General features: G+C 34.4%; 1 protein-coding gene across 3 annotated transcripts in view; it reads left to right on the plus strand.

Moving 5' to 3' along the window:
* Mvd (mevalonate diphosphate decarboxylase) overlaps window positions 1-13,085 on the plus strand; it is a 137,938-nt gene that overhangs the window by 45,295 nt on the left and 79,558 nt on the right. For all 3 annotated transcript variants that reach the window (XM_090408722.1, XM_090408723.1, XM_090408721.1), the window contains one exon: window positions 3,932-3,978. In XM_090408722.1, coding sequence (XP_090264848.1) covers window positions 3,932-3,978 — 47 coding nt within the window. The remainder of the gene's footprint in view (window positions 1-3,931; window positions 3,979-13,085) is intronic.

Raw genomic sequence — 13,085 nt, forward strand, 5'->3', positions numbered from 1 at the left:
ATATGTGGAACTATAAGCTTGGTGATTATGAGAAGCTCTGTAGTCAATTAGCATCAATACATTGTCTTGATGAGTTGTGCAGAAAATATGTTGATATGCACCGGAAATGATAAGGCAGTATCTGACATGTATACAGTTATGCATCACACACGTGATGCATAACTTTATGGTTCATACCTTCCATTAAATGAATTTAAGGGAAGGTATGATAGCTGGGTTGGGTTAAGCAATTAAATAGAGTAGGAGCAAGATTAATGAACAGTGAAATCAAACAAGCAGTGCAGCAAAAGAAGTTGTGATGGAATAGGTATAAGACAGTTTGTAGTGAATAGATGCATGAAGAATATAAACTGCAGACCAGACCAGAAAAATGACAAGCATTGTTTAAAAAGAAAAAGTAGAATATGAGAGGAGATTAGCCAGTCGGGTCAAAACTAATCCAAGGGAATTTTCATGCTATGTGGTAAGCAAGAGGAAAAGTAACTATCACAGGTTGACCCTGTTGAATAGTCATGGTAGCAGAGTAACTATAGCAAATGATATAGTGGAATTATTTATATTTATTATTTATTTATTATATTAATTATATTTAATGAACACTTCATCAATGTATATCATATGCTGTGACATTTCACCAAGGGTTGCTTAAGGTTCAAAGACAAAAACTGGTATGAGATCCCCCACATCACCTTTAAAGAATGTCAAAAACCCACTGGGGCATGTGATCTAATGTCAGTCCTCATTTTCATGGGTTAACTCCATTAATAGGTATCCATGGGTACTGAATGTACAGAGATGTGCTGGTAGTTGGGACTTAGCTGATCAAGTTGTAATCTCTATTGGCTTAAATCACAAATACATATGATGGAACAGCATGATGAGATTTCATTCCAGCTGGGGCATCACCTGGTTAAACAAGGCTCACTCTTTTCATCAGGGACTGGAGCAAACAGTGAAAAGTTAGCTACCAGAACAAACTTCAACTCAACTTGCAGAAGAAGAAAAAGAATAAACCAACCATCAGAAGAACTGAATTAAGAAAAGAAATTGAGCTTGTGGAACAACTAGAAAATTACCACGTGAACATAATGGCATAATAGATACAAAGAAAACAAAAACAGGTGAGATCTTAAATAATAAGTACAAGATGTTATGTTGAGGGTTCAATAATGACCAAGGAAATTCAATAATGATTGAATTTCCTTGAAAGGAAAGGAAGGGGTAGTGATAGCATTCAACACCAAATATGAAGATAAACTTCTTGATTGGAAGGCAGTTTTAAATACAGTTATGTGGGCAGACTTCAAAATGAGGAAATAGACAATGAAATTTATTTTCATATGGTTCTACAGAAGGTTCTCCTAAGGAAGAATTGGAGGAATTTTTTGAGTCACTAAAGCAGGCGATTGACATAAGAAAATGGAAAAAGTGGTATTTGTAGGAGATCCTAACAGCAGAGTAGGAAGTGAACCCCACCAGGCATATAGAAATGTTTTGGGAAAATTTTGAAAAAAGAGTAAAAAAAAAAAAAAAAAAAAAAAATCAGCTAACGCCTTTTTGTTCCCGTACAGGGAGTAGGCGAGGCCATTTACCCTATCTAAAAAAGAGTAAGGCTAATAATAATGATCAGATATGGACTGGTCATTATTAACACCATGTTCCAACATAAATATATGCACAAGTTCACATGGAGAGAAGACACAAGAAATAAGAAAAGTCCCTTATTGGTAATTGTTGATAGTAATATCTTCATGCTGGTTCAGGACAAGAGTCTACAGAGGATTTGAAATTGAAATGACCATCACTTAGTTTTAAGTAGGATAAAACTGAATGTCACATTCAAAAGAACAGGATGCAAGAAAGTTTTAAAACAAATTAACAAAGAGCAGCTTTTACAGGTAAACTGTAGACTCAACTATACAAACATTACTGAAGAAAAAAAAATTAAAACAGTTTGAAAACAAGAACCAAATCTTGGAGACCCAGTGGAAAACTCTGAAGAAAACATTGATTCAGCTAAGTAGGTTCCATATGATGAAGTTATCTGCAGGGATAGAATAATAAGAACACCATGGTGAACACAAGATGTTAAAGAAGCTGTCCTGAACAAGAAGAAAACATACCAAAAGTTTCAAGCAAATAAGTCAACAGATGTTGACTTTCTCTGTATCCTAGAAGAAGAATACAGAGAAAAAGGTAAAAGATCCAAGTTATGCTTGAATGTACCTACTGGAAGTGGAAAGAATTTGGTAAGAATATACAAAATATCTATCAGAAAGAGGAATTCTAACAGGAGCACATATTAATACTTGAGGTAGAAAAAGACATCAAAAACTTGAAATGCAGAAAGGCAGCTGGAATAGATGTTATTCAACCAGAAATGCTTAAATATGGAGGTATAAAAGTTTGCAGTGGCTGCACTGCATAATTCAGAATGTGGAATTCCAGATGACTGGAGTAGAGCTGTCATAGTTCCCATTTATAAAAAAAAAGGGAATAAAACTGAATGTGAGAATTGAATGTGAGGAATTTCTCTTCTAAGTATTCTAGGCAAGATTTATGCAAGCATACTTGGAAAGAGGTTGAGAAAGATTGTGGAAGAGAAACTTGGAAAAGATAAGTTGCTTTCAGGCCAAATAGAGGTTGTCAAGATCAGATTTTCACTTTACGTGAAATAGTTGAAATAGATCGGAAAATGACTTAATTTTGTAGATCTGGAAAAGGCATACAAAAAGGTACCCCAAGAAAAACTTTTCAAAAAGGAACTTGATATTAGCATTCAGGAATGTGTGAACAGAGTTAATCTAAGATGGTATAACCACATAAATAAAATAAATGGGTGAGGAAAGGTTAGTAAAGCAGATGTTTGATGTCGAGATGGCATGAAAGAGGCTAGGTGGATTGATTCAGAAGTGCCTTAGAAGCACAGAATGTTAGATATGACAATATTGGAGTGCTGACAAGTAATGACTAATTTGGAAGAAAATATGATAGGAGATTAATAATGTAAACTTATCATGTTGTGCTATTATAGTAGCCTAAACATTCCTGGAAATTCCTATGTAATTTTCACATTCAGTTTTATTTCTCTTTTTATAAATGAGTACTATGGGAGCTGCATTCCTGTCATCTGGAATTTAACCCTGTGACCAGGCCAGATGATAAAATGATTAAGGATGATACCAAATATTATTATCAGATATGATGATAATATATTTGTTACACTGCATACTACACAAAGGATTGTAAGGCAATTAGTATTAAAGTGCAAATAATCATTTTGCAGTATGTGCCAAAGATCAAACACTTTGGTTGTTCTAGAATGTCATCCTCACTGGCAGAGTAATAGGCCATCATGAAGTAGATGGGTAGCTGCTCATCTGTGAAAACAGAACTTTGATTTTTGGTTTTCTTCTGGAACATCACAGATTTTCCATTTAGTAAGGATATTCACTGACCTGAACTGAGTAGTAATTTATTGTAAGCTACAGGCTATTCAGAGTTAACTTCAAGATAAGTAAGCCACTGAGGTCAGTCTGCTTATGTCCTTTTTTGCAGTGAGGATGACATTCTAGAACAACCCAGCTGTTCTCAATGATTTCCTTCATTAATGCTGACTGACTTGTCTGTTTTTCAGGGTTCTAAGTTTCCGGAAGAGAGGAACCTTTAACCTCTATTTGAGATTCATTGATTGGTAATTCTCAAAAGCAATTTTGATGCATGGAAAATAAAATTATTTGGAGGAACGTGTTCAAGTTTTGGCATCAGATTTGGTTAATGATATGGATATGTTTTTGTCATAAGTTTTGGAGACCAGTTTTTGTACATACATGTCTTTTTAGGTATGCTATCAGTATAGTGCATAATAATAATATATAGTTCATGAAATTAAAAAAAAAATGTAGTGATTATAATACAATGTATTTTGCAGAGAACAAAGCTTTGATAATCAACGACTGAAGAACTGTCTCAATGAAAGTGAGTAATAATTTGTTCTTAAATTTTGAAATGAAATTTTTTAACATTAATTTTAGATGAAGTAAATTATTGCTGTAACAAAATATAAGGAACAAAGAAGTAATCTTGATGAGTAATGAGGAGTAATTATCATTTAGAAATTTTGAACAAAAAATAAATCTAATGTAAAATAACTGACATTGAGTTTTATTAGGCAATAATAGTATAGATGATTATACTAATTAGTTTCACCACAAATGCTAATTATTATTATTATTATATGGGCACTTCCATGGAGTCCGAAGACTCATTGCGGGATACCTAATCTATCAAAGATTAGGTCTCCTGCAATGACACAATCTATCATACCGCTCCTTGAATCCATTAACAGACAAAGCACACATAACTGATTCTGGCAAACCATTCCACCACTCTCCAAGCAAAAAATCTAGTCATCACACTCCTACTAACCACTCCTTGATTCAACTTCCAGGGATGATCCCTTGTTCTGGTCCCTCTAGCAAAGTGCTGAAACATTTCCCCTGCATCTATCCTATAAGTGTATATCTATCCTACCTATCCTTTAAGCAACTTAAATGTTTCTATCATATCCCCTCTTTTTCTCCTATCAACCAACTTCTGCAATCCACACCTTCAATCTGTTCTCATAGCGAACATTCCACTTTCTCATTCCCAAGAAACCCAGGTGACCAGACTTGAGTGCAGTAATCCAGATGTGGGTGTATCAGGGCCTTATAAAGAGGAATAACAACTTCCTTATCTCTACTTGTTAATGTGTTCTTCAATAGCCAAGTAATTTTATGTTCTCTAAATGTAAACTCTCTGTCTACTATCACCTCTAAATCTCTAGCTTCATCTATTTTCTGGAGAACAGTGCCATCAATGTGATACACGGCTTGTAATCTTTTTATCCCAAAATGCATAACTTTACATTTCTCGACATTAAACTGATACCCATTAACTTTTGTCCATACCGACAGCCTATTTAAATCATCCTGCAAGCTCCTCCACATAGCCTTGATTAACTATTGCTCTACCTAATTTCACATCATTAGCAAAAACTGAATATTTCCTTTCAAGTTATTTCCTATATCATTTATGTGCAAATTAACCAGCAATGGTCCCAGCACTAGTAATGTAAAGTTCAACATTACTAGTGCTGGGACCATAACATTAAAGCAGCATACCACCACTTGCAGCACACCACTAATCACCTGTTTTTGGCTCTATTCTGCTCTTCCATATACCACATTTTGATATCTGCCTAGCAGCTATCCTCATAGCCACTTAACCAGTGTCATATCTATCCCCATTTGTTCTAATTTGTGTAACAGATGTTGTATTCTGTTAAATGACTTGGCAAAATCTAGCATAATCATCGTGTAGCCATTTCCTTTATCCAATGCTACTGTTACTCTATTATAAAAAGTTAGTAAATTACTAAGGCATGACCGACCCTTAACAAAGCCATGCTGCCTTTCATACAGTATCATATTTTTATCCATCCATTCTTGAATTCTCTTTTCTACCTATTTTACCAGTATTTTTACTACCACGCCTGAGATACTGATTGGTCTATAATTTGCTACTGTAGTTTTAGAACCTCCCTTATGCAAAGGAATTATTTTGCCCTCTTTCCATTCTCTTGGAGCTCTATCAGAGGTGAGACTTAAATTAAACAGACTAGTCAGAGGCATTGCCAGTTCCCTTCCACATTGTTGCAAAACCCTAGCTGATATCCCATCCAATCCCACAGCTGTATTTACATTGAGATTCTGCAAAATCCTAAGAACCTCCAATTCTTCTGTCTCTGTTCCCACATTAGTGTCTATCACATAGATTAAAGCAGAAACCTCACTAGGATGACATACCCTTGCAAAGTGGTCACTCAGTAACTCAACTATTTTATCCACTTCTGTCTCCTCCTGACCATCATCACTTATTAAGATAAATCTTCTATAGTCATTTTCCCTTTTACTTGTCACATAATGAAAGAACTTTTTGGAATTTCCTTTGGCCTGTTTGGCTAGATTCTTCTCATAATCTGATTTTGCCTTCCTTGCCATGCTGGTCACCTTTCTTGCCTAAGCCTTGTACCGCTCATGAGTTTGCTGGTCACCTTTCTCTTTACATGCCCTCCACAGCATTTTATCCTTCTGCAGCTCGTGCTTAATGATATTACTCATCATCTAATTCACATTTGATTAAGTTACAATATAATACTGCTTATTCTAGATGACCTTTAATCATATTTTTCTTCCTCTTTCTCCTCTGTCAGATGATGGGTTGAGTCCTCTATTTGCAAATCTTTGCCATCTGGTTCGACCTGTCTTCTCTCTCTGAAGCTCAATAATTGTGACCTTTCCTTCAAAGACTGTAGCGAAGTTCTTTTTGGAATACCTCTTGATTGTATTCCTCTAATGATTTACATTCAAGACTATATTTGTAATCAATTTGTAATATATTTGCTTCTTCCCTCTGGAATTTTTGAAAGGACATTCTCTGGAGGTGTCCAAACCATGTTTAAGAATTATAGCTATGATATCTTCGGTATAGTTTAATTCATGTTTGACTTACTCATTTCTTTTGTGTTCTGACCAATGAGTCTTCTTTATTTTTCTAAAGCATTTCATTTTGGATGCTCTGATTTTCTGTATTTCTTTCTGATTGAATGTCCAAGTCTTGGCTTTATATGTTGCTGTAGGTATAATAATAGTTTTATAAAGTTTTAGTTTGATGCTTTTTGAAATGCTGTTATTGTTCCATATTTTGTTTAATTTTTTCATATTAGACCATCCTTTGCCAAGTCTGTATTTTACTGTTTCTGTGTTGTGATTGTGAGTAATGAGGCTGCCAAGATATGTAAATTGTTTTACTTTTTCAAGTATGCGATTTTTTGTTTATTGAAATTTTTTCCTCATTCTCTTCCTATTTTCATTGTTTTAGTTTCGCTTAGATTGATTTTCATTGTTTTAGTTTTGCATTCTTCATTTAAAATTTTTATTGTTTTTTCCAGTTGTTTAGATTTTGCAAGAATAATAATATCATCTGCATATTTCATGTGGCTGATATTAGTGTTATTTATTTGCAGACCTGGTTCTTCAGTTGTGAATATGCATATTTCTTCAAGATAGATAAATAAATTTGGTGAGAGTGGACAACCCTGCTTGACTCCTTTTTCTACTTTGAATTTGCCTGTTTTTATTTTATTAAATTTGACAGTTGCTTTGGTATCTTCATAATAATTCATAATAAAGGTTTGTAGTTCTGAATCTAATATCATAGATTTTAAGATGTTTATCATTTTGTTCCTCTCAGATGAACAAAATCAAATGCTTGTTTGAAGTCAATAAAACTACGGTATATAGGTATGTTGTATGCCCAGTACTTTTTCAGCTAGGCTATTAATTTAAAAGCCAGCAAAGGTTGTTTGATTGGTAAACCCTCTGCTACTAATGTCTCACGAAAAAAGTTAAGCAAGTTTGAGCATAGTTAGTAGTTGGAATGGGTCAATTGTTCGATGCTGTTGGCACACTCTCCCTCAATGAGTCTTTGGACTCCCTGGAGGTGTCACATAATAATAATAATAAAATATGGTCTAAATAGACCTTCCAGGTCGGAATCATGCTTGATCTTCTCCTATTGTCTCATTCATTAAAGTCTGGAGTCTATTTTGAATAATGCGTGCAAAGATTTTATAGCCATAACTTAGCAGTGTTATGGGTCTATAATTTTCACACCTTCATTTATCTTCCTTTTTGAGAATCGGTATTATGATGCCTGTCTTTCGGTCATCTGGCATTTCATCAGTATATAATATTTGGTTAAAAAGTTCAAAGCAGCTTCTATGCCACCATATTTTTACAGTTTAGTAGGAAATTTATCATAACCAGGTGATTTAGATAAGGCCATTTGGTTTATTGTATTCAAAATTTCTTCTTTTATTATGAATGGTGCTTTCTTTTTCTGTCTCTGTTTGTGTTTTTCCAGTCTTCTTCCCTCTGGAAAAGTATCTGGTAATATTCTTTCCATATAGTTACTTAAGTATAAAGAGCTAATAAGCTTCATTTCGGCAATGAAAATATTACTAAAATTAAGGGGATATTAAATCCCACATAGTTTTAAAACCGAATAAGAAACTCAAAGATAGGAATCAGAGAGTATCTTGCCGAATATAGTAAACTATAAAGTATCGGCGAACACTAGCGTTAGCCACTCACTGATGAGGCCTCAAAAAAGGCTGAAACCGGTCTGGGTGGTGACCTCCCTCCATAATGTAATAACAGCATACATTTCCTAGGAAATGTGTTTTTACATTATGGAAAATACCTAAGAATAGCGATCTGAACTTTACTCACCTTTGCAACGAGTTGCCCGAGATTGTACTACGTACTAGGATCACTTGCATTGGCTAACGCTAGTGTTCGCCGATACTTTATAGTTTACTATATTCGGCAAGAAACTCTCTGATTCCTATCTTTGAGTTTCTTATTCAGTTTTAAAACTATGTGGGATTTAATATCCCCTTAATTTTAGTAATTCTTTCCATATTTTTTTAATCTCTTGAATTGTTCCAGTTTCAATATTGTTTTTATCTTTCATTTCTAGTGGTCTGATTTGGGGTGTTTTCATTAACTATCTTATGATTTTATATACAGTCTTACTATCATTCTTTTTATTGGTTTCTTCACACATTTTTGCTTTTTCTTCTAACCAAGCATTTTTAGCAAATCTGCACATTCTATCTATTTTGTTTTTCAATCTTTTATAATAATAATAATTATTATTATTATTATTATTTGTGATGTCTCCAAGGAGTCTGAAGACTCATCGCAGGAGGATACCTACTATACAACTGTCTCCACCAACACCGAACCTCTACTACCAATCATCTCCATCAACGCCATCTACTGCCCACCACCACAATGAGTATTTTTTTGTCTGTAAATTGTGTGTTCTGAAGGGCCGATTTGTCTGTATGAGGGATGAAAAAGCCGAAGTTTCCAGGAGCAAAACCCTATTACCTCTGTATGAGATCGACTAACTCACCTTCGATTGAATGTGAGAATCGAACTTAGGCCTATTCCAATTGAAGGGTGCAATGTACTGTCGTTCTTCCAATTGCTCTATGGAGGCGCTTAAGCAAGGAGTCTGAAGACTCATCGCAGGAGGACACCTACTATACAATTGTCTCCACCAACACCGAACCTCTACTACCAATCATCTCCATCAACGCCATCTACTGCCCACCACCACAATGAGTATTTTTTTCTGTAAATTGTGTGTTCTGAAGGGCCGATTTGTCTGTATGAGGGATGAAAAAGCCAAAGTTTCCAGGAGCAAAACCCTATTACCTCTGTATGAGATCGACTAACTCACCTTCGATTGAATGTGAGAATCGAACTTAGGCCTATTCCAATTGAAGGGCGCAATGTACTGTCGTTCTTCCAATTGCTCTATGGAGGCGCTTAATGTTGCTTATTTTCCTCTGTATTTTTTCTGTTCAGAGTATTTTTTGTACTTCTTTTTCCTTCTAAAGTTTCCAAAGTTTCTGTGGTTGTCCACTTGTTATTTGCTTTAATTGTTGTACCAAATCTTTTTCTTGCGGCATTTACCATAACTGTTCTGTCCATTTTCCATGCATTTTCTACATTGTCTAAGGTTATTTTCTTGAACTCTGTTTTCTATTATGTTTCTGTAGTTGTTTTATATAGTTATATTTTTCTGTCTTGTTATGTTAATAATGCTGTTTAGGATCTTTAGTTTGCTCTTTTTAAATTTCAACTTAATTTTTGCAGCTAGTAATTCATGATCAGTCAAAATCTGCTTTCTTTAGTATTCTTACATTTTGGATTGAGGATTTCCAGTTATTTTTGATCAGAATAATCAATTACAATGTTTTAATCATACCATCTGGAGATGTCCAGATTACATATCCATATTACAGCCTAATAAAAACCCTATGTCAGTTATTTTATATTACAAAGGAGTAGTCAGTTATAGAAGTTTTCCATAGTGAATTTCTTTTACAACAGCATTGGTATAATAGTGCTTTAATTTGAGTTTATTCTAGTGAGCGAGTTCACTACATTGTTTGCTATGGTGAAAGTTGACTGTATTTCTTTCAGCAATACATTTATATCTAATTCTAGCAACACCTAGGTTTGATTTTATCCCTTGAGGGGAAGTGAACTGAGAGTTTTTTTTTTGGTGAACTAAGAAAAAAAAATGATAGAATTGTGTTTTGGATGATATAGGATGATGACTAGGTTGTCATCATCCCATTAGACAATGGATGAATCATGCTTAGGGCATTGACTGCAGAAAATCTTGAAGCTTGGGATGTTTGAGCACAGCAAGGTTTGTCAAATCAATTGGAGGAATAGAATATGCTATCATAAGTAAAACTATGGGTTTGAGGTTTGAGTTTAGTGAGAGGATAGGTCATATAAGAGCCCTGCAGTACTTGTTGATAGAAAATCAGAAGATGGAACACCAGCCATCATTTCACTTAGTTAATGGACAGAGAGGGAGAGCTGCCCAGTTATGTATGATGGAAAGTAGACTATAAAATGGCAGTTTGCCAAGTAGCCATCTATGTCCGATCCTATGAAATGCCTTGAAAATATCAAGTGCAGCTCTTATAGTTACGTGGTGATCAACATTCGTTGTGTACAAATTATGGAGTCAAAATGTGTTGTAGCAATTACTTTACTTAAAACTAAGAAAACACAAGCTAATGCAGTTTAGTAAGCTATAGCATAACTGTTCTGTTAGCTGTTTACTCTAGCTTGCCCTCTGGTGAATGAAAGGGGAAAGTGGAGATAAGAAGGGAAAAAGTAAAATTTAAATTAAAAAATAAAATTATATGAAAATAGTAATAAATTTAAAAAAAATTAAAGAATGATAACAAATTGAAAGTGGAAAAGAGGGGGGAAAATTTCAATTTAAAAATAAAATTATGTGAAAGTAGTAATAAATTAAAAAAAACATTAAAGAATAACAAATTAAAAGTGGAACTACATCTTTTGCTGTGAGTTAAATTCTCTACAGTCCTGTTATAAGCAGGCCCCCAGGCCAAGATTTTTGGCAGCCCCCCCCCCTACCTGTCGCTCAGGTTAAGGACAACACATTGCTCTACAGGGTTTAGGATCAATTAGTTTAAACGATAACACAAAGGCTTAGCCAAATCATTTTCTATGCACAAAATTGTTAGGGGATAAAGTTGTTCTTGGCTGTATCTAATATACCTAAGAAATTCCCATTATGAACATCTCCAATCTTCATGTTCTCTCCTTGAAATGCTAAACCTCTGGATGATAAAAATAGCGTTACACCTCCAATTCATTGCAGAGGTGCTCTCCACTTATTTGTTTCATATTGAATTTGTAGTTGTAAGTCTTTATCGATTCCATGTCCTTTCAATGACTGCAAAAGGGATTTCCAAGCCAGATATTGTTTTCTGTGTTTGGCACTATTTTCATGAAGAGGCAACACCATACAACTTTTTCCAATGCTTATTTCTAGGCAAAAATCCTTCTTGGGCTAAACTGCTTAAGTTTTTGTTATTAGAGTTGCAAAAAATATGACATGGTAGACAATAAAGATTTTCTTTCGATACACCCCATGTTAACCATTCTCTCTTGGAAAATGTTCTCTTGTTCTTTCATCTTTGATTTTTGTATAGAGCAAAAAATCTTGGAATTTCATACCATTAAGATCTCTTGGCAATTCCTTATAAATCTTTTGGAATTCTTGAAAGCTGATAGTTTGTACTATCTCTTGCCACATGTTGTTTGAGATTACTCTGGGCCAAATACTAGGGTCATCATATTTTATATCAGATTTTTCAACAGGGCCTGCAACTGAAGCATCAACTGTATTATATCTTTCATAGTCACTCCTCCTGCAGGTTTTCACTTGCGGCCTTTTCTTCAGTTGCAAGAGGTTCGCATGTGACAGTCGCTTGACTTTCGACTGCTTTACAAGTTTCGATTTGACACTGATATTCTGTTTGGATTTCAATGTCACAGACATTATCACCACCTTCACTATGATCAGTACTGGGAATTATGTCCTTTTCATTTTCAGATTTTAAAAATTTGGTTATGAATTAATGACCTCATGATGCTTTTGATTTTCTCTCTCTCTCGGATTTAAGTTTCCTCTTCTGAGCTCTGGACTTATGTTTGTATTTTGAATCAGACATTGTGATTTTATTTATTTTAACTAGAACGTCTTTGCTTGCTTGCAAGCAATTTATTTAAATATTTTTAATATCTCAAATTTGTATGATCTGGGAAAAAAAATTAAGTTTGTTTCATACAAAAAAATCATAACTAAAAAAGCTTTATATTTTCTTTTACTAACTAGCAAAATTTTTATCAAATAAGACAAATCCTTCTCAAATAAAGAATTTTGTAGAAAATTTTCAGTTTCTTGAGATCAACTTAACCTACTAAAACTATCAAATAAAGCTTTCTCTTTTATGAATAAAATAAAATTCTCTCAGCATCCGTAGCATAGGCATCGGTAGGGTAGTGTGCTGTTAACATCGAGGCAGCATCAGCATTGAAACGACGCCGTGCATAGAAAGCGAGATGGACGGACGATAACCGAAAACTAAAGTAAATCCTTTTGATTTGGAAGTTCAGAAGCATAACCATAAGTCTGAAAAGATAGATAATGGGTTGGAAACGATTGCAAAAAAAAACTAGTAGTCCTCAGCACATATTCATTCTTATTTTATAGAGTTTCTTTTTGTTAGTCTCACTTAACTGGGTGACCCAACATGACGGGTCCCCCTAATTCCAGGCCCCCAGGCTAGAGCCCTGTCAGCCCTACCCTTGTGGGGGAGCCATGAGTTCTGCAGTTTTATACCAGAATGCTATATGGTTTCCTGTTACTGTTGCCAGAAGTGCATTAAAAAAGTTTCATGTTTGGTCTTTAGAGAATGGTTTCCAGAACAAGTAAAAAAAAAAAAATGGATAAAAGTAAAAAAATATATAAGATCAATAATAGTCGAAAATAAATATCCATAATCTATAGGGTTACAGATAAACATTCATGGGTGGATTCCACATAAACATAAATAAATAAGAAGTCTT

The sequence above is a fragment of the Typopeltis vanoorti genome, chromosome 18 (assembly GCF_054136105.1).
Source record: "Typopeltis vanoorti isolate ZY-2024b chromosome 18, IOZ_Tvanoo_1.0, whole genome shotgun sequence".
In the NCBI taxonomy this organism is placed as follows: Eukaryota; Metazoa; Arthropoda; class Arachnida; order Uropygi; family Thelyphonidae; genus Typopeltis; species Typopeltis vanoorti.